The sequence below is a fragment of the Equus caballus genome, chromosome 21, assembly GCF_041296265.1.
Source record: "Equus caballus isolate H_3958 breed thoroughbred chromosome 21, TB-T2T, whole genome shotgun sequence".
NCBI lineage: Eukaryota > Metazoa > Chordata > Mammalia > Perissodactyla > Equidae > Equus > Equus caballus.
In genome coordinates this window covers 18499251-18523309 of record NC_091704.1, presented here as the reverse complement: position 1 = coordinate 18523309, position 24059 = coordinate 18499251, and the positions used below count along the sequence as shown (strand labels likewise).

At 55.6% G+C, this 24059-nt stretch overlaps 2 protein-coding genes and 1 non-coding gene across 19 annotated transcripts in view; all 3 read left to right on the top strand.

Moving 5' to 3' along the window:
• The first annotated feature begins 703 nt into the window (after positions 1-703).
• Positions 704-10201, top strand: GMIP (GEM interacting protein). 9 transcript variants are annotated; one of them, XM_070246782.1, is made up of 22 exons: positions 715-852; positions 1141-1266; positions 1798-1882; positions 2373-2448; positions 2560-2617; positions 2895-3020; positions 3104-3168; positions 3264-3371; positions 3827-3907; positions 3988-4158; positions 4253-4390; positions 4697-4893; positions 5231-5319; positions 5393-5482; positions 5834-5911; positions 5980-6134; positions 6365-6493; positions 6656-6793; positions 6895-7091; positions 7416-7803; positions 9190-9256; positions 9388-10201. In XM_070246782.1, exons 2-22 carry the CDS (start codon positions 1257-1259, stop codon positions 9759-9761), a joined length of 2820 nt encoding a protein of 939 aa, XP_070102883.1. In that variant the 5' UTR covers positions 715-852; positions 1141-1256; the 3' UTR covers positions 9762-10201. The 9 variants fall into 9 exon arrangements, with proteins under 9 accessions (XP_070102879.1, XP_070102882.1, XP_014590286.1 ...); XM_014734801.3 differs by having other exon boundaries at positions 6365-6553; XM_070246779.1 differs by having other exon boundaries at positions 723-852; positions 2243-2448; positions 6365-6553.
• Positions 10202-10581: 380 nt separating this feature from the next.
• Positions 10582-16449, top strand: LOC138915000 (lysophosphatidic acid receptor 2). Its single transcript, XM_070246786.1, has 3 exons — positions 10582-11225; positions 11925-12666; positions 13423-16449. The coding sequence occupies exons 2-3, from the start codon at positions 11925-11927 to the stop codon at positions 13734-13736; spliced, it is 1056 nt and encodes a 351-aa protein (XP_070102887.1). The 5' UTR covers positions 10582-11225; the 3' UTR covers positions 13737-16449.
• Positions 16450-17444: 995 nt separating this feature from the next.
• LPAR2 (lysophosphatidic acid receptor 2) overlaps positions 17445-24059 on the top strand; it is a 30065-nt gene continuing 23450 nt past the window's right edge. For 7 of the 9 annotated variants that reach the window (XR_011430504.1, XR_011430507.1, XR_011430506.1 and 4 more), the window contains exon 1: positions 17449-17800. This is a non-coding gene — a transcript (lysophosphatidic acid receptor 2). Of the gene's footprint in view, positions 17801-24059 lie in introns of all 9 variants that reach the window. The other 2 variants (XR_011430505.1, XR_011430499.1) reach the window with 1 other exon arrangement.

The following is a 24059-nucleotide window of genomic DNA, read 5'->3' as shown; positions in this document are numbered from 1 at the left end:
GCCAGGAAGGGGCCAGGACCAGCTAAGTCTAGAGCAGTAGAGGTGCCAGACCCCACCCAGCACACAGGCTACTGTGGTCATGTGGAATCCTTGAGACAATTTCAGGTCACCCCCAGGGGAGCACTCTGGACTTGGCGTTTGCTGGGGATGATTCTTGGGAAGTTCAGGGCTGGCGTCTCTGCCCTGTGCCTGAGAGAGGCACCAGGCGCACTTCTGGCTGTGCTGTAATCAGGACCTGAAGAGCCTGATCCAGCTTTGAGGGTCACTGGGGGTACCCCAGGCCAGGGGTCTCCAGCCCAGAGCGTTAGGGGACTCCAGATACAGCTGGAATCGGGCAAGATATCAGGCCTCCACCAGGGGGCTCCGTGGCCCCAGTCGGGACGGCATGGGTCAGGGGTCAAAGAGTTCCCTGGGCAAGGGCGTCACAGAGTGGAAGGTTCGGGGACAGGCTCCCGGAGCCAGGTGAACTGTAAGGGGTCACTGAGGGGGTAGTGTGCTGGGGCTCTGGGGTCGCGCAAAGATCTGGGGGGGGGAACCTTCGCCAGTATGGAGTCCTGCGGCATCCGCGTCCACGCAACCCCCATCTACCGCTGCTCCGGCAGGAGGCGTGGTCCTCGTTTCCTGGGCCTTGGCGGGGCCCGGCAGGCCGAGGCGTGGCCACGGGCCGGGCCTCCTCCGCGGCGGGGCGTGGTCGACTCGGGGCGGGGCCTCCGCTGGGCGGGGCGACGCGGAACCCGGGCGGCGGCCGCCAAGGCAGGAAATCGGGGCCGGGCCCCGGCGGCGCGCGATCCCATCCCAGCCCCGTCCCCGCCGAGCGATCCCCGGGCCGGGCCATGGATGCAGCAGAGCCGGGTAGGCGGTCCGGGATACGGGATGCGAGAGTGGCCTCCCCCGACCGTACCCCACTTCCTACATCTAGGGGCCCTGCCTACCTCTCTCCGTCCAGAGAACCGGGAGAGGAGTTCCTGAATGGGGAGGATGGAGAGATCCTCCACTGTGGGGAACCCCGAGCCGAGAGGGACCCGGGGCACCAGTCCTTGACCCCCTCCCCCTTTGGAGTCTTCACCCCGGATGCCTGGGGGAGGGGGCCCAGGAAGGGGAAGTGGCCGCTTCTGCTTCTGATATTTGTGATGGGGGCAGGGTGTCAGGACCGCTGATGGAGAGGGGCGACGCGGCAGGATCCCCACCCGGCTCCTCCATAGCCCGGGGAGGGAGCAGTGCTGATCTGGGCTCCCCAGAAGGGGGCTGCAGCAGAAATGTGGCAAGGTCCGACTTCTGTTTCCGGCTGTCTTTGTGTCTCCGCTGTGCATGTTGAGTGTCATTCGGCCTTTATATCCCTCGTGGTTGCAGTCTCCCCGTGCGTGCTTCTGCCCCAGGCTCTGTGCCAGTCTGTACTTCCATCTGTCTGGCCTGAGGTCCATGTGGTTCCGTTGTCCAGCGGGCTGTCTCCCTGAAGACATTGTGGCTGCATCTGGGGCATCTCTGTTTTGTCACTTTTCTTCTGGGCTGGAGCATGTGTGGGTGTCCCTGCTCCTCTCAGCAGCTGTCTCTTTGTTGGGTTGTGCCTGAGTCTATCTGCCTGCCCTGAGTCGGCCCCATTCAAGCCCACTCCCTCCATCCCGGTTCAGACACCTGTCCCCATCCTGCACTCCCCATGGGCCAGGGGGCCAGAACACTCTCTCTCCCCCTTCTTTCTGTCTCTCTCTCTCTCCCTACCCTCCAAACAGCCAGGCTGAGGTGAGGCTTCGTGGGTGGAGGGAGCCTTTGGTTGGTCCATGTGACACTCCACTCCCCCAGGGCTAACCCCGGCTCCTGAGAGCAGGAAGAGGTACAGTGACATCTTCCGGAGCCTGGACAACCTCGAGATCTCACTGGGGAATGTGTGAGTCTGAGCCAGGGTCACCCCCAAATCCTGCTAGGATACCCCAAAGCCGTAATCATTTAGGTGCCTGGAGCCCCATTAGGAACCTGCAACATCTGGACCCACTTACCTAATAACCTGAGAAGTCTAAGATGGGCCCCTCCAAAACACCTGAATAATCCCAAAATTCAACTTTTCAAATCCACTGGAAATCCCCAAAGTGGTCCTAGAACCCCCACATATCCTTCTTGTGACCTCTTAAAACATTTGAGATCCCTATAATCCCACTCTATTAGCCCCAAACTTACCTCAGACCCTTCAAAGTGTCTCAAGTCCCATAAAAAGTCTCACCTGGTTTCCCTCCAAAACCCCATCCCTCAGACCTTCCAGACACAAGAGATGTCACAGAGGTGACATCCAGCACCATCCCCCAAACTATCCTGGGGTCCCCAGCACCCCTGAGTGGGACAGACTGGGTGGAGAGAGGCATCCTGACACCCTTACCTCCCAGGACCTTTGAGATGCTGGTTGGAGACCCTGTGCTCTCAGGAGACCCAGAGCCTGACAAGACCCCCACAGCCACTGTGGTGAGGGGCAGGGCCAAAGGGGCAGGGAGGAGGGAACCTCCGGGAGAAGGGGCTGTACGGAGGTGGGCGCCTGTCCTGCTTGCTCCTGAACTGCTGTCTCCCTCCCCTCAGACTAGCGAAACCAGCCACTGGAGTGGCCCCTCCTCAGAAGGTCCTGCACCCCTCACAGGTAGGGGGGCTTTGAGGCCAGAGGGGTGGGGGCAGAAAGGAAGCCTTCCCTTGACCGGACATCACCAACTGCCTGTTCTGTGCACCAGGGACATGGTGGTGCACACAACAGATCTGAGTACCTGCCCTCAGTCTGGATGGACAATTGTGTACAAATCTACAAAGGGGTGTTTTGGGGAGCCATAGGGTGTAAATAGGGGCTACTGGTCTGGGGGCTCAGGGAAGGCTTCCACAGGAGGTCAGGGGTCAGAGGTCAGAGGTCTACCCGTCTGCCCCAGGGGAGGAACTGGACTTGCGTCTCATTCGGACCAAGGGGGGTGTGGATGCGGCCCTGGAGTATGCCAAGACCTGGAGCCGCTATGCCAAGGAGCTGCTGGCCTGGACCGAGAAGAGAGCGAGCTACGGTGAGGTCCCCAACTGCCTGGCCCCAGGCCCCAAGCAGCACCCACACCCAGGACAGACTCAGACCCCTGCTGTCTCCCCCTAGAGCTGGAGTTTGCCAAAAGCATCATGAAGATCGCCGAGGCTGGCAAGGTGTCCATCCACCAGCAGGTAGCCATGACCAGACCCCCCCAGAGCCCAAGTCCTCCAGAACCCTGGCCAGGCCCCTCTAAATCCTCAGCATCCTCCAACACTCCCCCTCCCAGAGCCACATGCCACTGCAATACGTCTACACCCTGTTTCTGGAGCATGACCTCAACCTGGGAACCATAGCCATGGAGACGGTGGCCCAGCAGAAGAGAGACTACTACCAGGTGAGGGGACGCTGCTGTCCTTCACGCGTCATTCCGTTCATAACTACCCAGGAGGAAGGCAAGTTACAATCAGCAGCACCATTTTGCTGATGAGGAAGCTGAGGCCCAGGGATGCTGAGGAACTTACCTAAGGTTACCCAGCAGAGATTCAAACCAGGCTTCCTGTACAATTGCAAAACTGCTTTTGTTTGTTTGCCTGGTGCGGGGCAAGGTGCTGAGTGTTCCCAGGAAGAGAGCCTTGGCATCTCTGGGTCCCAGCAGAAAGGATGAGGTGACCACTAAGACTCTTTGTGGGGAGAGAGAGACCAGGGTGGGAGAGAACAGGTCTGAGTGAAAAGACCCCCAGGGAGAGTGCAGACCCAGAAGAGGGTTCAGAGGGTGAAAGGCATGTGGCCACGGGGAATGGAGGGACCAAGTGGCCCTGAGGCAGCATCCCCATCCCCCATCCTTGCCAGCCTCTGGCCGCCAAACGGACTGAGATTGAGAAGTGGCGGAAAGAGTTCAAGGAGCAGTGGCTGAAAGAGCAGAAGCGGATGGTGAGGCCGAGCAGGGGAAGGCGGGGTGGGCTGGGGGAAGAGAGGAAAGCACGCTGACTGCATCCCTCCGCCGCCCCTAGAACGAGGCTGTGCAGGCGCTGCGGAGGGCCCAGCTCCAGTACGTGCAGCGCAGCGAGGACCTGCGAGTGCGCTCCCAGGCGTCCCCCGAGGACATGACCCCCCAAGCCTCGCTGGGACCCAGCAAGCAACAGGAGCGGCGGCGGCGCTCGAGAGAGGAGGCCCAGGCCAAGGTGGAGATGCAGCCTCGTGCCCCACCCAGCGCTTCGGTGCTCCGCCCCCGCCCCACGCTCTCTCCCACACGCGCCCCGGCCTCGATTTCCCCAGGCGCAGGAGGCGGAGGCGCTGTACCAGGCCTGCGTCCGCGAGGCCAATGCGCGGCAGCAAGACCTGGAGGCCGCCAAGCGGCGGATCGTGTCGCACGTGCGCAAGCTGGTGCTGCAGGGGGACGAAGTGCTGAGGCGGGTGAGACTCTTCCCCACTGAGCGCCCTCTGCCCCTAAACTGCCTCCAGGGAACCAGGACTCGCTCCATCTCCCTAGACAGCCAGTTCTCGCTCCCAGCCTCTGACCTCACCTCCGTCTCGGACCCACCCCCTTGGGGTCCTGCGGGAAGACCCGACCCAGCTCCCACCGTGACCCCGGCTCAGACGGACCGCCCACGCCCACTGCCCGGTCCCGCCCCCAATCCTGACCACCATCGAGTCTCTCAGAGTCAGGTCCCACCACAGTCTGGCCTGGAGCCTCTCTCACAGGCTGTCTCCGCCCCGCAGGTGACCCTGGGGCTGTTTGGGCTGCGTGGGGCTCAGGCGGAGCGTGGCCCCCGCACTTTTGCCACCCTGGCCGAGTGCTGCAAACCCTTCGAGCCCGGCCAGCGCTACCAGGAGTTCGTGCGGACCCTTCAGCCGGAGGCCCCACCGCCCCCGCCTCCTGCCTTCTCTTTCCAGGAGTTCGTGCCCACAGTGCACAGGTGGGCCCCTGGGAGCAGGGTGGGAAGGATCCCCGGAGACGCGGTGCCAGGCTGTTGGCACAGTGGGGCTGAGTCCTCGGGGTGAGAGAACTCAAAGTCTTGATGCTTGTAATTTAGTACCCAGGGCTCTCATTTTGGAGGAGTTGTCCCAGCCCTGGGAGAGTCAGAACTTGGGGCTTACTGCACTGGGGTCTGATGCTCATGGGCATCAGGGCTTGCAGACCCAAGTACTTGGAGCTGGGTCTTAGATGGGATGCCTGGGTGCTGTCACTCCTACCCAGTTTCCTGGTTATCAGAGCCCTCAAACTTCTCCTTTTACCTCCCCTCTGGACACAAGAAAGAAGCTCTCTGGCCCCCTGCCTCCGCAGCTGGATGAGACTGTGGCTGAGCCAGGCCCTTGGGAGGACGCAGGCACTGGCTGGCAGGGTGAGTGCAGTGAGGGATGGGCGGGAATGGTGGCCGTGCAGGGGGTCGTCCTAATTCACTTGTCCCCTCCTAGGGACTCCTGGCCCCACTCCAGGGAGTGATGTGGACAGCGTGGGAGGTGGCAGTGAGTCTCGGTCCCTGGACTCTCCTACTTCCAGCCCAGGTGGGACCAGGACCTCACCCTGACACCCTCCCAATCTCTGACCATCCTCCAGCCCCTGGCCAGCCTTTAACCCTCAATCTCTAATCTGTCCTTTGACTTTTGACCTACCCCACACCCCTGTTCTATTTTCTCAACCTCTGACCCACTCTTTTCTGAACCAACCCCCCCAAGGTTGCTGACCAATTCTCTAACCCCTAACCTCTGACCTCTCTGACCTCCCTCTTGACCTCTGACCCTTTCCACAAGGGCATCTGTGGGTGATGCTAGAAGGCCTGAAAATTGGAAATGTCCCCTTAGCCTTGGAGCCTCCCTGTGACCCCTATGATCCCTGACGTCTCTGACTCTCTGCAGGCTCTGGCACAAGACGGCTGATGAAGGTCTCGTCCACAGGCACCGAGTCCTCAGACGACTTTGAGGAGCGAGATCCTGGTGAGGCTAGAAGCAGGCAGGGTGGGGTTGGGGTTGGACCAGGCATCCCTGACCCTGTCTCCCCGCAGACCTTGGAGATGGGCTGGAGAACGGGACAGGCAGCCCCTTCAGGAAGTGGACACTGTCCAGTGCGGCCCAGACCCATCGGCTGCGACGGCTGCGCGGTCCAGCCAAGTGCCGAGAGTGTGAGGCCTTCATGGTCAGCGGGACAGAGTGCGAGGAGGTGTGGCCTGGGCTGATGACCCAACAACCTTGGCTGACCCTCACTGATGTCCCACTGACGTCCCTGACCCCAGCCACCTCCCTGACCTGAGATCCCCACAACCCTCCTGCCCCTGGGACCTGCCCTGATCTGATGATCTCCTATGAGCCCCTAGTCCCCTGAGGATCCCTACGACCTTCTCTTCCCTGATGACCCCCAGTGACCTCTCTGACCTGTGACCTTCCCCCTAGTGCTTTCTGACCTGCCACAAGCGCTGCCTCGAGACTCTGCTGATCCTCTGTGGACACAGGCGGCTCCCAGCCCGGACCCCCCTCTTTGGGGTTGACTTCTTGCAGCTGCCCAGAGACTTCCCGGAGGAGGTACCCTTTGTGATCACCAGGTGCACAGCTGAGATAGAACAGCGCGCCCTGGGTGTGCAGGTGCTGCTTTGACCCTTGGCCCTTGACCATCCCCAGTAGTGACCCGCCCTCTCGATGGCCAGATTGCAAGTCAGGTGTCCATTTCCTGCCCCTGCCCTACAGGGCATCTATCGGGTCAGCGGGTCTCGGGTCCGCGTGGAGCGGCTGTGCCAGGCTTTAGAGAATGGCCGAGCATTGGTGGACCTGTCCGGGAACTCGCCTCACGATGTCTCGAGTGTCCTTAAGCGATTCCTCCAGGAGGTGAGTGCTCAGAAGCTCAGGGGGCAGGGGCCGGGCGGGCTCAGGCTGAGGACCCTCTGCAGCCCACCCACACCCTTGTCCCCCCACCATTCCACCGCCAGCTCACTGACCCCGTGGTCCCCTTCCACCTCTACGACGCCTTCATCTCTCTGGCTAAGACCCTGCATGCAGAACCTGGGCTCGACCCCAGGACCCCCAGCCCCAGCCCTGAGGTTATCCGCTCGCTGAAGACCCTCTTGGTGCAGCTGCCTGACTCTAACTACAACACCCTGCGGCACCTGGTGGCCCATCTGTTCAGGTGTGCACTGTCCTTGACCATGAAATGTGACTTCTGACCTGAGGCACAAATCTGTGACCCCTTCCCCTGATCTGTGACTACTGACCCCTGAGACTGACCCCGAGACTAACCTTTGCATGTGTTTTCTGAGCTCTGAACTTTAATACCTTTTGATTCCTAACTCTGGGTGCTGACGCCTGACCTCCATCGCCGGGCATGTGGCTGCTGGTCTCAAACAATGACCAAGACTTGGGCAAGTTGCCACTAGCCTGGCCTGCAGGTCCTACTCAATGACCAGTGACTATGCACTCCATGCCCTGACCCTTCTCCTTACACTGTCCCTAGGGTGGCTGCACAGTTTGAGGAAAACAAGATGTCTGCCAACAACCTGGGCATTGTGTTTGGGCCGACACTGCTGCGGCCGCCAGATGGTCCAGGAGCAGTGGGGGCCGGCCCTGTCACCTGCCTGCTGGACTCTGGGCACCAGGCCCAGCTTGTGGAGCTCCTCATTGTGTACTACGAGCAGATCTTCGGGATGGATGAACTCCCCCTGGCCACCCAGCCCGCACCCCAAGACCCCAGCCCAGCCCCTGGGCCCCTCACAACCAGCCCCCAGCCACCACCCCCACATCTTGCCCTAGAGCCCCTGCCCCCAGCCCTTACCTCAGACCCTGACCCAGACCCTGAGCCCCATGGTACCCTGGAGAAGCATCCTGAGGCCATGCCCCCCAAGGTAGGAACCTGCTGGGTCCACTGACATGGGGAAAGCCTTCTCTCCATTTAATTCTCTCTCTCCTGTCTGCCTGCCTTCCTCTCTCTAAAAATTTCTCCTTTATTCCCTCCCTCCCTTCCTTATTTACCCTGCGCTTGTTTTGGAAGGAAAAGTGAGGAATGGAGTGGTGGGTAATAAGGGAGGAATGGCAGGGTACAGCCTTGCAGAGGTAACAACGTGGGTGATCGTGCATTCCTTCAACAGAATATTTTTGAACACCTACTATGTGTCAAGCATTGTTCTAGGCCTTACAGATCCATCAGTGAGCAGGATATTCAAAGAACCCATCTTCTTGGTGCCTGCATTCTAGTGGGAAAGAAATCAACAACAAACAAGAAATATGATACAGAATCAATTACATAGGATATTACAAGGTGACAAGAATAATAGAGAAAAGAAAGTAGCATAAATTAAGGGACCTCAAGGGCACCAAGGTGAGAGGTGGAAGGCAGTTTGTAGCAGTAAATAGAATGGTGTGGGTGAGTCTCATGGGGAAGGTGGTTTTTGAGCTAAGATTGGAAGGATGTGAGGGAGCAGGAAGCCAGGTAGAAATCAGGGGAAGAGTTCCAGGCAAAGAGAACGGCCAGTGCAAAGGCCCTTTGGTGGGAGCATGCCTGGTGTGTTCAGGGCACAACCCCGCACTATAAATGAATGAGTGAAGGGAAGATGGTAGGAAGTGAGGCCAAAGAAGGGTCTAGCGGCAGCCATTGACCGCATATCTCCTATGCACAGGCGCTTTATAGGCTTCCTGTCCTCCTCACCACAGCCCTAAAACATAGATACTGTTATTGAAAACCATGTACAGATGAGTCTTCCAAAGGGGGCTTTGCCATCCCTCAGATCCTGCTACACCCACCATTCCTGACAGGACAGACCTCCCCCACAGCAGCCCAGACCTGGGAAAGGGGCACGGTGAGCTGTGGGACTCTGAGAACTGGAATGGCTCGGGAAGTGCTCAGGACACTTACAATGTCTGACACTTAACAAAGAAATCCAGCTGCCGTTAACGTTTAGCTAAAGGAAGAACAGTGAGAATCTACAGCTAAAAATCGGGCGTAATGTTGCAGAGAGCAGAGCAGGATGGAGATGGGTAGTTCACCAGGTCCTAATTCGCAGATGGCTCCCTGGGCTGGTCGTCTGCTGTCCTCCCGGAGCCCACAATCAAGATTAATGATGCTCCTCTGCACAGGGGGACAAGCAGTACACAGTGAAGGGCATTGTTTCTTCCTAGACACCAAAACTGCAAAGAAACTTTTATATATCCAGGAACAAACCTTCAGCTCTCCAAGTGTCTCGAAGAACTGGGATTTTATTGTTGGGGTCTTGGTCTTGGGTTTCTTCTTACAGATACCAACTCCGCAGAGTGACCAGAGAGAGGAAGTGGCCGAAGACACCAAAGATGAAGGAAGGGAAGGTGAGTGTGTTAGGGAGTAGCAAAGGAATTCTGGGGGTGCCCCTGCCCCAGGGTAGCTTGGCTGAGAGAGACTCCCTGGGGGATATCCAGAGCACTTAGGGTGGCTCAGCATTGACCATCCCATCCCACAGCGCCCAGCCAAGGCCCTGAGGACTCATCCCTGGGAACACAGTCCCGTGGCCACTTCAGCCGCCAGCCAGTGAAGTATCCCCGGGGGGGCGTGCGGCCTGTCACCCACCAACTGTCCAGCTTGGCGCTGGTGGCTTCCAAATTGTGCGAAGAGACCCCTGACACATCAGTGCCCCAAGGAAGCTTGCGGAGGCGGGGGCCTGGCCCTGCCGCCGCCTCCCCTGAGGGCAGCCCCCTGCGCCGCACGCCGCTGCCCAAGCATTTTGAGATCACCCAGGAGACAGCCCGGCTCCTCTCCAAGATGCACAACGAGGCTGTGCCCAAGGCCACCTGTAGCCGGGACCCCCAACCTGAGGAAGTCGAGGACCATCTCTGACCATCCCAGCACTCTGACCAAGGGGCCAAGGACTGAGAAGATGGATCCACTTCTCCCCAGGAGTTCAATGTTGGAGGTTCTGGAGAGTTCCTATAAGGAAAGACTACACAGCCTGGGGGAAGACTAAAACCCTTTCTGGGGCAATGTACCAGGATTTCCCCCACTGAACACAGGTCGCTACCAAGCCTCAGGGCCACTCAGGATCAGAGGTCACTCAGGGTCAATACTCAGGGTCAATACTCAGGGTCAATACAGGTCACAGGATCCTTGGGGTCCACCCTAGTCTCTGACCCCTGGAACAGGGGTGCCTTTGGCTACTTTGGTTGTGGACACGCCCCCATCTCCACCTGCTTCTAGCTGACCCCAAGTGACCAGCTCAGGAGGCACATCCTGGTGGTGCCTGGGGTCTGATGGCCTCTGAATAAACTGTGTGTCCTTTATACCCTTGAATGTCTTTCTTTGCCAGGGAAGGGTGACAGGGGAGAGGTCGGTGAGGGCAGCATCCTCTGGCCCCACCAGGGAAACCAAGGCCCCCGTGCATCCCCAAATACCCCTGAGCACCTACATACAGGCAGTCCAGGCACCAGGCTGAGTCACGCTGGCTCAGCCCTCCCGGAGTTCCGTGTCTCCGATCCAGACCTGCACAATCAAACAAATGTAACAAAGTGCAGATAACTGAGACAATGGGACTGTGTGCTCCCGCCGTGGGAGCCCAGGGCCGCCACAGGCCTGGGCCTGGCAAGGGGCAGCGCTGCCAGGGGCAGGGTGCGGGGGCATCGGGATTGCAAGCAACTTGAGTGTGGCCGGCCAGACTGTCAGCTGGAGCCAGAGGGGTCCGCGGGGCAAGGAGGCCGAGGCGCACAGTAGCTCCAGGCTGGGGAAGCCGAGGCGGGGCTGGGGTCCCTGCGGTGGGAGCCGGGTCGGATCAGGGCGTGGCTTGGAACATCGCGGCGGATTGGCCGCGAGGAGCGGGCGGGTGGGGTGGGGCGGGGGTGCGTACCCTGAGACCACCCCGAGCTGCGCCCCGGCGGCGCGAGGTCACGGAGGGATTCTCGGCCGCGAGGGATTCAGCCCCTCGGAGGCCCAAGACTGCGGGCGCGTGAGGTGCGCGGGGACTGGGATGGGGGTCCCGCGCCGGAAGTGGAGAGGGGAGACGAGGGGCCGCCAGGCGAGGAGGAAATGGGGGGGCTGCGGTTCCGGGCGACCCTGTCCTCGCCACGGCCGCGGAGGCTGGGGTCCCCAGGTGGTAGGGGCGGGACTCCCCAGGTGGCGGGGGCGGGGCGCTGTGGCCCGGGCTAGGGCGGGGCGCTGTGGGCAGGACACCTCCTCCCGCGCTCTCTCCGTCGCCCGCGCCGGCGCACCGGGACGTTCCTTCGCTCTAGCCGCGGTCGCCGAGCCATGGGTCTAGGGCGCGCCCCAACCCCCCACGAGGCTGCCGGCTCTGCGGCGTGACGGGTGGCCCAGGTGAGGCGGCACGGACGGGGCGGGTGGGTGCGGGTCCCGGGCAGGGCGCGGCACGTGCCCGCAGGGCCCGGGTGCTGTCTCCTCCTCCTATCCCACTGCTCCTCCCACAGCCTGGGGGCGCCGGGAGGCCCGCCAGCCGCCGCCTCCCTGACCGCCCCTTTTGTCCCGGAGGCCACCAGGCTCCTCCGTCCCACCCGCTTTGGGCTCAATCGCGCCCAAAGCCCGCTGCCCACTCTGGTCGCCCCGGTCACCTCCATGGCCTAGCACTGACCCCATTCAGGGTCCCAGCAATGGTCCCACCTTGCGCACACACGCCCCCTCGGCTCTGCTCCCTGCACTGACCCCAGCACCAAACCGACCCTCCCTCACCTACTTTCACAGCTCACGCCCCTACTTGTCTTGCCCTAAACCCTCCCAACACACACGTGTCACAGATTGGCAGCGGGTGGGCAAAAAGGTTTGGGAGATGTCTTTGTAGGAATCTTATTAGTAAATAAGCAACAGCTGTGCCCAAACAACACCCCCACTCCCCCATCCCGCCTGCTTTTCCAGGTCACCCTGGTCCCCACTATGACCACTTTGCCCCAGGTATCTGAGTTTGAGACCCTCCCTTCTGGCTGCTGCTCCTTTCTGTGCTGCCCCTTTCTGTGTTCTTCCAACCACCACCACCCACACTGACCTCTCCGGTTGTGCCCCCAGATGGTAACCATGGGCCAGTGCTACTACAACGAGACCATCAGCTTCTTCTACAACAACAGTGGCAAGGAGCTCAGCTCCCACTGGCGGCCCAAGGATGTAGTTGTGGTGGCGCTGGGGCTGACAGTCAGCGTGCTGGTGCTGCTGACCAACCTGCTGGTCATTGCGGCCATCGCCTCCAACCGCCGCTTCCATCAGCCCATTTACTACCTACTCGGCAACCTGGCTGCAGCTGACCTCTTTGCTGGAGTGGCCTACCTTTTCCTCATGTTCCACACAGGCCCTCGCACAGCCCGGCTCTCACTCGAGGGCTGGTTCCTGCGGCAGGGCCTGCTGGACACGAGCCTAACAGCATCGGTGGCCACACTGCTGGCCATTGCCGTGGAGCGGCACCGCAGCGTGATGGCCGTCCAGCTGCACAGTCGTCTTCCCCGCGGCCGGGTGGTCATGCTCATCGTGGGCGTGTGGGTGGCCGCGCTGGGCCTGGGGCTGCTGCCTGCCCACTCCTGGCACTGCCTCTGTGCTCTGGACAGCTGCTCACGCATGGCCCCCCTGCTCAGCCGCTCCTACCTGGCCGTCTGGGCCCTGTCCAGCCTGCTTGTATTCCTGCTCATGGTGGCTGTCTACACTCGCATCTTCTTCTACGTGCGGCGGCGAGTGCAGCGCATGGCAGAGCATGTCAGCTGCCACCCCCGCTACCGCGAGACCACACTCAACCTGGTCAAGACTGTTGTCATCATCCTGGGTGAGTGGGAGCCCACTTGCCCCAACTCCCAGGGACCTGATAGAGTGTGATGGGAGGGGATGGTTTGGGTGGGCAGTGTTCTCCAAGGAGGTGATATCTGAGCAGAGACCTACATGCTGGGGAAGGGAAAAGAGTTCCAAGCAGAGGGAACAGAAAGTGAAAGCCCCGGGCAGCACCTTCAAAAAAGAGAGGAGGCGGGCGTGGCTGGCCCATGCACAGGAGAGGTCAGCACAGCCTCAAAAGACACAGACAGGAGTCAGATTTTGTTCTGAGTTCCACGGGAAGCCCTTAAGGATTTTTAGCAGAGAGTAGTGTGTTTGTTCACTCTGGCCGTTGAAAGTAGGATGATCTGAGTGGGGGAGGGAGTAAGATCCTCTCGTCATGGGATACCCACCCCTGCCTCCAAGAACAAAGAGCGACTCTTCCCAAAGATCCCCTCCCCCTCAAATAACCAGCCTGTCCCACGGTGACCTCCTTCCCCCATAGAACAAACGTCCATGTAGAAATGTCCAGGGCCCTGGCCACCTTGTACCAGTTAGAAAAGGTGTCCCTTCTGGCAGACAAATCAGAGAAAGGTGTCCCCTCTTAGCAGTTCTGCCCCATCACACTGCCCAGGCAGCCAGACAGGAAGCTCTTACCCCGCAAACTGCACAGCTGTTGCCCGAGCCCTGGAGACGGCTCCAGCCCTGAGCTCAGAGCTGTGGGTGCTGGGCCCCCCAACGGTTAGCCCCTCTCACTTCAGGCTCCATCCCACAGGGGCATTCGTGGTCTGCTGGACGCCGGGCCAGGTGGTACTGCTCCTGGATGGTCTGGGCTGCAAGTCCTGCAATGTTCTAGCTGTGGAGAAGTATCTCCTACTGTTAGCTGAGGCCAACTCACTGGTCAACGCTGTAGTGTACTCGTGCCGTGATGCTGAGATGCGTCGCACCTTCCGCCGCCTCCTCTGCTGTCTTTGCCTCCGCCGGTCCACCCACGAGTCTGCCAGCTACACACCCTCCACCCGGACAGGCCCTAGCACTCGCATCATGCTTCCTGAAAATGGCCACCCCCTGATGGACTCCACCCTTTAGCCAACCTCAGACTTCAGCAGGGTGCAGCAAGCAACAGATCGCAGCACCTCACCACTTCTGGATGCACCTGGCCCTACCCAATCTGCGGGACAGACTGAAAGGCGGACCCTCAGTCTGACGTGGCACGGCACCACTGCCAGCCCTTCCTAGGCAACAGCTCTGCCTGCCCCAGGGCCTGGTGTTTGGGGTCATCTCTAAGCACTCCAGAGAGAGTCGGATGGGGAGCGGAAATCTGGGTCTTCAATCATCTCAGGTTGTGGGTTTTTTTAATGGACATTTTTCTATTTTTACTGCATATCCCTGGTAAACTCTGTGGACTGCTATCTCGTCCGTGGTGGTATGGGTGTTAAGGGTGGAAAAGATGAGGGCACTCTCAGGCCTCACTGCCCAGTGCAGCAGAGTAACAAGGACGGAACGGAGATGCACCATCTGCCTGAGGCTGATTCTTTAGGGGCACAGACTGAGGGGTTCTGAGAGTGAGCTGGGAAAGACTTGTGGCCCCTTGCAGCCTCTGGGGGTCTTGCCTGTCCCCATTAGAATTGAGGGGGTCCACAGGAAGGGCATGATATAAGGAGAAAACCGTTCTTTCTGCTTTGAGATCTCTAAAGCATTCTGCCATCAACTTAGTCTCTGTCCCTGTATCCCAGAATTGTCCACCTTAGCTTGGGCTGGGCTGGGATCCTTCAAAGTGGCATTTTCTTGGCTCTGTTCTCATTCGTCTTCAGTCTCTGTGTGGCTGTCACTCCATCTCTCTTGTTGGATTCTTGCATCCATTTCCTTTTGCCTCTGTCTCCTCTGCCTGTTCCTCTGCCTCATCTCGCCACTCACCTGTCTGTTTCCGTCCTCTGGAGTCCAGAGTGCTCTCTGACCTGTGTGAGCCCACCCTCTCCTGCCTGCCCTTTTGTCTGAGTCCAGGTTGTGAATAGTCAGGTATGTCCATCCCATTGCCCACCCCACCACCTACATACACACCTGTGAGCCAAGCATAGTGGGGTCCATGGAGCAGGATGCAGGATTTGAGAGTTGCCATTTCTCAGGCTCCTCTGATGTGCCTGGCACACTGATAGGCACTTTAGATGGATTCTTTAATCATCACCTGCATCTTTTGGCACAGGTATTACACTTATTTTCATGTGAGGACAGTGGCTCAGAGAGGTTGAGATCTGGCCCATGGTTACACAGCTTTGAAAGGGCACAGAGATGCATCGAGGGACTAGAGGCCCCTGGGGAAAGGCTTCAGATTCCCACAAAGTCTGGAGTTGGTCACAAGCTCAGGCCAGCTTTCCCCACCTCACCCACAGCCCCGCAAGGCCTCAGACATGCTAGACCCCTGATAAGCCCCATCTCAGATGCTCATAGAGGCACGCTGCTAGACTCGATGTAGACCAGGATCTAGATTCTCTGCTTCTGCCTCACCAGGGAGGAGACAGGGTTATATCTCTACTTCAGGTTCACATGCTAAATAACAGCTGGAATTTGAACTCAGTCATCCCATCAGAGGCCATTTCTTAAACTACAAAAGCACACATTCCTGAAGAACCAAAAACATCTGAGTCTTTCTACATTAAATGGGGCTGGGTTTCTCTTTGAGAAAACTCCCCCCGCCCTAAGGCAACTCCATGAGGAGGCAAGAATGCACTGGGGTGCTAGGTACTTCTCCAGGGTCCAAGGTGGGCGGTATGGCTCCTAAGGCCTAGGGCCTGAATCTCCAGGGGTGATGACCCAGGCCAGCACCTTTCACCATGTGCCCAGGCACACGCCCATGAAAGATGCAGTCCTTGCCTCCATGGAGCTCCAGGACTGTTGGACACACGTGCAACTTTGGGTGCCAAGGCAGCCGACCAATTTCTATGGGGTGGGGACCCCCACTGGCCTCCAAAAGGCAGCTCTGTGTTTCACCTGCTCTGAGCTGGCTGCTCTTGATCAGCATCCTCCAGGTTCTAACCCACACTCGGATCTTCTTTGGGATTTTGGCCCAACATTTTTTCCTCTCTTGGAGGTCTCTCCTCTACACCAAGTGACTTCATGTTTTTGTCTCTGCTGGTCCCTGAAGCTTTCAACTTTCTCTCCCCACTACTGTTCTCTGAAGGAGACCAAACTTACCCACTACTTTTCAGGCGTGCTGTGCAGTGCTGCACAAGCAGTTGACCTTTTGCACAGGCTCACCATAGCGCCCACATGTTCTAGTACTTCGTGTTACTGGGGCCAAGTGTTAGGTTTCCTTCATCAGGGAGCTTTCTAGGTTGTTCTTATACTGGCTCACATCACTCATTTCCATTCCCTGCTGTCTCTTGGAGTCTTCCCAATCCAATCACACCAGATGGTGTTTGCATTTCCTCTCCAGCAACAATGGGAAGAAGTTGGGCCCTGTCCTGAAGGGTTCCCAGCGAGGACCCCTTATGAGCTTGCATCTGGAGTCTGTCCTCAGAGCAAACAGGCTCTAGGAGGTCCCATGACTTTGGAAAAGTGATTAATGCCCAGTCTGTCCCTTTTCTCTCATGCGAGGATCCTTCTCTGATGCCTTGAGTCCCAACGGCTAGAAACAAAGACCTGTGAAGATTTGCTCTGACTTGGGGTGCACTGCAGTGTAGATTCTCAGGAAGCATCGTTCATTCATTGGGTAACCACACGCTAGCAGTTTTCTAGGCCCGGAATGCTGTAGAGCAAGAGAATGAATAAACAGGTGAGGTCACTCTTATGCCAAACCTCAAAAGGTAAATAGAATTGATTTCTGCAGCTGAGAAAATCACTCGGTTCTAACCCAGCCACCAGCACCAAACACCTGTGCCCCTCATGGAACGCTTGTGGTGGAGGTGGATCCAGGAAGCTGGGAGCCCTAGTGACCCACCTGATGGGGCTGAGGCTGAGGGTAACATTAGGGGACTGAGCAGGGGTCTGGGGCTTGAGGCTTCTGGAGATGAATGGCAGGGGAGGGAGGACGTGTTGATGGGGCTCTCAGAGCCATGGAGAGTTCTAAGAAGGAAGGGGTGGCTTGGAGGAAGAGTGGGGTGCTCTGAGAATTGGGGACTCTGAGTTGTGTGGGTCCCAGAGGAGTAGGTGGCTCTGATATATGAGGGCCTCTGAAGAAGAGTAAGGGGCTCTGAGGGAGAGTGGGGGCTCTGAGGAGAAGTGAGGTCCCTGAGGAGTGGGCGCTCTAAGGAGGAAGAGTGAGGGCTTTGAGGAGTGGGGGGCTCTGAAAAGGAGTGGGGAGCTGTGAGGAGATATGGGGGGTCTCTGAGGAGGTGTGGGAGCTCTGAGGGGAACGGTGGAGCTCTGAGGGGAACGGTGGGGCTCTGAGGGGAACCGTGGGGCTCCGAGGAGAACGGTGGAGCTCTGAGGGGAACTGTGGGGCCCCGAGGAGGACGGTGGGACTCTGAGGGGAACTGTGGGGCTCTGAAGGGAACTGTGGGGGTCTGAGGAGAACCGTGGGGCTCTCAGAAGCGTGCGGCTCTGAGGAGGAGTAAGGTCTCTGAGCAGGAGTAGCTGCTCTGAGGAGGAGCGAGAGGCGGAGACGTCGGGGTGTGGGCCTCTGAAGCAAAGCGAAGCCGGCGGCGCCCTTTTTGGGGCGGGAGGACGGTGGCGGTGAGAAGCACCGTTGCCTCGGCAACCCCCAACCGAGTCTTAGGCCTTTGAGGGGGGCTGGTGGCGGCGTGTCCGGTGCGCGGCGCCCTGGGCCGCTGCGATTGGCTGGCGGCGATGGTGGAGCTTGTCCGTGGGCGGTGCGCGGCCGCCTGGTTGGCGGCCGTTGGCTGGAGGCGGCGGGGCACGAGCTAGCGCCCCTTCCCGGCGCCTCCTCCTTAGCGCCTGCGGGACCCCGCCGCCCATGGGCGCCCCGCCGCGCCGGCAGCACCCCGCTCCGCCCCCCGGCTTGCGCCGCCCGGGCCCCCGCCGGGCCCCGACACAGGCGACGTCCTGCAGCCGATCGAGGCCCTCACCTACCAGAGCCTGGACGAGGCGTGGGCCAGGTGCTGAGCAGGCTCGGCGGGGGCGGGGGCCACCAAAGTTGCCGCAGTGAAGAGGGCGGGCCGAGGGTGCCAGGGCCGGGTCGGCTCGGGGCGCGAGAGGTGAGGAGGGCGCGGGGTAAGAGCATGGGTGAGTCTCAGGGGGGTGGAGATCTGGGGTCTTGGGGAGGCCTGAAGGAGGGTCTGCGGCCGAATGGATTTCTGGGGTGTAAATGGAACGACTTGAAGGCTTATGGGGCTGAGCAGTGTGTGATGGGTTTTAGGAGCGCGTCCTGGGGCGACAGGGAGGGGGTTTAAGGGGAGTTTGTGGCTGGGGAAGTTCATGGTGAAAGGGGGTGTAAGGGCTGAGAGATGCTTGTACACGGGATTTATGAAGGATGGACGAGTGGGTGAGTGGGATTTTATGAGGGTGGGAAGTTTTGAGGGCAGAGAGTAATGGAGAGTGAGTTGTGGGAATGAAGAGATGGGGTGACTTGGTGTGGGAACCATCAGGTAAAATGGTTAGTGGGGGAGCTAGGTGGGGACGGAGGACCCCTTTTTTATTAGTTTGGCAAATGTTTACTTAGGCACTTACTATGTGCAGGGCGCCGAGCCTGGTGCTGACATAGTCGCTGCTCTCAAGCTCAGAAAATAAGTAGCAAAAAATAAGTCGTGAGAAAAACTGTAAGGAAGAGGATGGCATGCAGTTGGAAGTCAGTTGAAGAAGAGCAGGCTGTGGAGAGGGCATGTCATGGCACCTTCAGAGGCCCTCAGGTGGGATGAAAGAGTGGGAAGAAAGCAGGATCAGGAACTGAACATCCCAGGGTGATTTTGGAGAGAGGCTTGAATCAGATCACTCTGAGTCTGCAAGTCTCAGGAAGGAGTTTGGATTTTATTTCAGTTGCGGTGGGGAAATCCCAGCAGTTTTAAAACCACCTGTCTCACTTGCCTCCAGCCACCATTTGTCAGCCAGGCGCAACTAGTAAAATCTGCTTCACAAGGCAGCCCATCGTGTTTGGGCCCTGCTTGAATTGTTAGAAAATAGGAAAGGACTGAAGGAAGTCCTTTTGGAGGATGAGGCCTTGTTGATTGGGGTCTGTTTCGGGGTGAAGGATGGTCCTGGGGATGCGACCAGGGTCTGGTGGTGTGGGCTGTGCAGTCACTAGAGCCCTTTAGTGAGGAGAGGTTACAAAGCCAGGTGAATAGCAGCCCCAGGAAGGAAGAGGCAAAGTAAAAGGTAGATATGGCATGTTTTTGTTCTTCAAACTTTCCTTCCCTTGCTTCTTGAGGAGGGTCAACTCTTCCTGCAGTTTTATAGCCTCTATCTGAAAAGTTAGGAGTATCACCCCACCACCAGCACCACCACCATCATCACCATGTTCCTTCTACTTTTTGGAGCATTGTGCTAGGTGCTAGCGAAACCAAGATGGCTAAGATGTTCTCTGAGCTCATTGAGAAATAGTGTGTGGGGGTGACTAATTTATAAATAGTTGTCATAACAGCAGTATGCTGAGTAAAGATAATTCCTGGCAGAAAAGAGCTGGGCCAGGAGAAGGTGCCCTTCTGTGATGCACTGTCTAGTCTAAGAGCAGGGCCTTGGTTGTAGTTTCCTGTGTATCCCCAGGGCTGTGCGCAATGCCAGGCACTTAGCATTCAGTGAAGCTTTGTGGCACTTAGGAGATGCTGGAAGGATAAGTAGGAGCTGTGCTAGGGGAAATGGGCTCTTTACACCCAGGAACTACAGAGGCAGAGCTCTGGGTGTTTATGGAACTACTGTGTTCCTTCTGTTCTAGGCGGGGAGTTGCTTACAGAGTGAGCTCTGCTCAGATGTGGCCTTCCTCAGGCATCTGTCACCCCAGCACAGCCCCGAGGCTGCTGCTTTTTTCTTATAGCAATCTTGAGATTCTAGACTCCCCTAGATAGGCTTTAGAATGGAATGCAGTCATCTCTTCTTTGCTGTTCTAAGAGAGCTCTTTTTCTTTTAAGGCTAAGAAATTGAATATACATGCTTGACAACATAGCTGTTAGGTAGCTGGTTCCTGGTTTCTTTCTGAGGTACAAAGACCCCTTGGGCTTTTATTTTGAGATGTTAGAAGCTTCAAATCTGTCCCACTTCTTCAGACATAGGCTTTAGATGAATTCAGGGCCCTAAAAGTCACCCAAATCCCGACAATAGTCTTCACTCTTCAGGTGGGCCACTTACTCCACTCTGGAGAAAACAACTTGGATGGGTCTGTTCCTCACAGCAGACTCTGCAGCCTGGTGGATTATCAACCTGGGAGGGGAAGCAGATTGTGTCTCTCCTGATCAGCTGACTGGATGAGGCCTTCGCAAGTTCTTCTGACTCTGCCCTCTCTCAATGTGCCTGCTGACCCCTGTAGCCCCTGGAGACAGTTAAACTCGACTATCTAGAAAGAAGGCATTGTTCGTCTCAGATGTGAGGCCCTCTTCTCAACCTGTTTTGTCACCATAAGTGTGTTTAAAGAAGGAAAACGCACCTACTCTCCTTAAACTTGGAGTCTTACGTACACCTTTCTGCATTATTATAATTCATTTTGTCATTATAGCTGAATAGTCAGAATAGTGAACTCTGTATTGTTCTTCTGTCTGGCTACACAGATAGTGGAGAGACGTCGGGTACTTAGGAAGGCACCATCTTAGTTTAGATTCAGCCCAAGTCAGCTGGAGGCTTCCTGGGGGAGGGAATGCTCCATCTTCTGACCTTCGTCAGCTACACCCTGAGCTCTTCCTGGAGAAGGGACAGCTCTATGTCTTCTGATTTGGACCTTTCACTCATCACGTTCTCATTCCTTTCTTGTATGGGACAGTAAAGCAGAAAGTTTTATCTCATTTGCCAAGGATTGTCTGAGTATTTTGCTCTATCATGCGTAGTCTTATTTTTTTATAATAATAAATTTTACAACATTTTACAGTTTATATACAGTTCACAGGTTATTTCATTTGCTTCTCTCAACTACCTTTTTGAGGAGTTTATGAGGGTTATCAGACTAGAGTTGAGGACTCCTCTGTCAGGACTGGCAGGCTCCAAAGTTCTTCCTTCCTCTCAGGGTCCTTAACCCATGTTTGAATCATAGGCCCTTTTGAAAGTCTGTTGCAAGCTCTGGGCCCTCCCCTCACCAGATCAGTGTGCCCCTGTACCACACCTTTGAGAATCATCAGGCTTCAGGTGCCCTGGAACCTGGAAGCTGCCACTCATCAGAGGTTGGTGGACTCCTTTTTTGTCTAGCAGTGAGATTCCTAAGAAGTCACTAGGAAAACTCTAGAGAGCTGGGAATGACTGAGGGGTGGGTTTTGGAAACCCAATCAAAAGAGGAACCAGAATGGTTAGCAGTGTCAACCTGGAGACTCAGGTTCCATACTTGATATTCTGGGAGAGGCAGCTGAAGAGGACTGGCCCTTCTTCAGGTCATTCTACATGTTGGAATGACAGACGGATTGTCTTGGCAGGCTTTGTGGATATGGCTGTAGTGGTCACCTCTTGACCCCTTGCTTGCAAGTACATGCAGATATGCTAGAGAGCTACACTGTCTAATGTGGTAGCCATTTGCCATGTGTCTTTTTAAATTAAAATGAATTAAAATTAAATAAAATTAAATATTCAGTTCCTCAGTTGCACTAGCTACATTTCAAGTGCTCAGCGGCCACGTATGGCTAGTGGCTACCATATTAGCTTGGATAGAAAACATTTCCATTATAGCAGAAAATGCTGGACAATGGTGCTCCAGAGCATTGCTTCTCCGCTGGAGGTGCAGCAAATCTCTGCATCTTATTGCAATGTAAAATTCTGATATAGCAGGTCTCGTGGGGCCCAAGAATCTGTGTTTCTAACAGCCTCCCAAGGATGCCAATGCTGCTGATCCCAGACCACACATGGAAAGGTTGGGTTCTCAAGAGTAGAGATGACAGTGTCCTATTTAATTTTCATCCATCAATTTACCTAGTAGATGGTTAATCTGACAAACAGAAATTATTTTTGAGCCTAAGTTATATTTGTGGGCATAATGGATTTTAAATTAATCACAAGGATCACATATTAGCATTATACATACTTAATAAAGAAATAAAATTAAAAATGAACAAATAAAATTCAGAAAATAGTTGATTTTTTTTTTCTCTCTAAATGAAACACTTGGTCTGGGACCACAGGGCCCTGTTGTTTCAGAGTCTGTTTACATTTTCAATCTAAGGAAACCGCGTTTTAGAGGTTCCAGGGTTGTTTGTGTATTTCCTTTACATAGTTTATGAAACCACAGCCCAAATTTGTGTTAGTTTGTAGAACCTGAGTGTAATAGAAAATGACTACTGGGGAATGGTAATAAGGTTTTTAGGGCAAAAAAATTTTACATATAATGAGTAAAAATATGATGGAGAATGGTCACTGTAATATATGTTTTAGAAGCAAGCAGTATGTAAACAGGGTGATGTACCTGAAACTAAAAAGATTATATTTAGAAGTTGGCTTTTAGGCAACATATCAGATACTACAATTAGGGCCTTCATAACTTTTCTTAGGAGGAAAATATTTCTCTGAACTTTTTTTTTTTCATATATGACTTGTTAGGTATGTTCCACTAGTAGAAATTTTCATGACTTTCTTAATTCCTCCAGTATTTCTGCAGATCGACTTTTCTTATAATATGGATTAAATTATAACTATTAAAGGGAGATGATGATGTAATTTTGACTATCCTTGGAACTTACCCAAGTAGCAAGGCATAAACTGTCAACTGAATGATGTGGCCCTCATCTTGGTACCTCTGGAATACTAAGTATGGAGACACAGACCTTTAGAAGTATGCACATTAATGTCTGTCAGGGAGCATTCAGCTTTCAGCACACCCATTCAAAGAATGCGAGGAGTCAGAAGAAGAATTTATGGTTTGGAATTTCCCAAAGCCAGATAACGTTAGCAAGAGAAGATCTATTAGTCCAAACCTTGGAAGGAGAATTTCAGAGTTGAAATTTTCTTTTTCATTATCCTTAAGGAGGTTCATTAGATACCAGTCAGCTTAGTGCCAGCAGTCTCTGTTCTTAGCCTGCTTGCAGGATTTAGCTTTGCTCTTAGGCTAACATGCTTAACTTGGCTTGGTCTACTGCCAAAGGAGAGTCTTGCTGTCCTTAGTGTACTTTTCTAAGATTTGAATTTTGTTGGTTTTAAAACAATTTCCTGAAGCTATCTAAAATCTAGTATCGCCAAGCTATCTAAAATCCAAGTGAAATCTCTTTTGAAGTGGTTTTATTAATAAGTAAAGCAACACACAGAATGTTTCAGAAAAGTTTCACAAATGAGCAAGTACCATTCACTCAAGTGGCAGTTACCGAGCACCTCCGTCAGAATATGGTGGTTGATGATGACGACAACAACCATGATTTCCCCCATTTAAACCTCCCAGAAACCCTAGGAAGTGGGTGGTTTTTCACTGAGTTTCTAGATGAGGAACTGGTCTTGAGTGAGTAAGAACTTGCCTGAAGTCAGACAACTAGGGGGTGGTTGGATAGATACTTGGCTGTGTTCTCTTGAAATCTGGTGCTGACCTGCCTCCCTCCTTGCTTTCTCCAGAGCTCCCACGGACTCACTAGCATACAGCATCGCTTACTGCTCAGAGAGCTCAGAGGTGATCAGGTGCTGTGGGAGACAGTTGGGCTAAAGGCTTGAGAGGATGTTTTTTATGTTCATTGTCATGGATTTAATCTCATTTGCTCAGTAAACCTTCATTTTGTGCCATGTCTAGGGATTCAGCAATGGGTCCTAAAAAGCTCTGGTTTCAGGAGAGAGAGACAATGGAAAGTGCGATGCAGTGGGGAGGGGTGGACCAGAGAGAAGACAATGAGGAATAAGCCGGGGTGACTGAGGCCATCTGTCAACAAGACAAGAGCTGGTGGAGTGTGGACAATGGGACCCTAGAATCCAGCCAAAGTCAGGCTGGGGAACAGGAGGATGCACCTAAGAAAGGACCATGATCTGGATGAGAGCCTTTGCGTAGACAGAGAAAGAAGGCATGGCATTCTGGTCTGGGGACAAGCATCTGTGCAGGGAAGGCTCAGAGCGTGAAAGCATGCAGTGTGGTTCTATCAGCCATGAGTAGAGGGCACGGCCTTTGAAGGGGGACTCAGTGGGGTGACTGCCGGCCTTAGCTGCTGTCCGATCAAGCATGCCCTTGAGTGCCTTGTCAGCTGAGGAGTGAGCATGCAGTTTGTTCTGTTCCTTATGTAAGTACTTCTTGAAGTACTCGACCTTTCTACGGTATTGGTCTTAGATCAGAAGAAAAATCAATAGTCCTTAGCTCCTCTCTACCATTCTTCAGGAATGTCTTGAGATAACTCTTTTATCAACTTTCAGATTGAGCCCCCCCAGTGGTTT

Excerpts from the sequence above, each read along its gene's own strand:
- GMIP (XM_070246778.1), top strand. Across the intron at positions 3,021-3,103 it reads CGAGAAGAGAGCGAGCTACG|AGCTGGAGTTTGCCAAAAGC; the intron begins GTGAGGTCCCCA and ends GTCTCCCCCTAG. Across the intron at positions 3,908-3,987 it reads TGAAAGAGCAGAAGCGGATG|AACGAGGCTGTGCAGGCGCT; the intron begins GTGAGGCCGAGC and ends CGCCGCCCCTAG.
- LOC138915000 (XM_070246786.1), top strand. The coding sequence starts at position 11,925 with ATGGTAACCATGGGCCAGTGCTACTACAACGAGACCATCAGCTTCTTC. Across the intron at positions 12,667-13,422 it reads GACTGTTGTCATCATCCTGG|GGGCATTCGTGGTCTGCTGG; the intron begins GTGAGTGGGAGC and ends TCCATCCCACAG.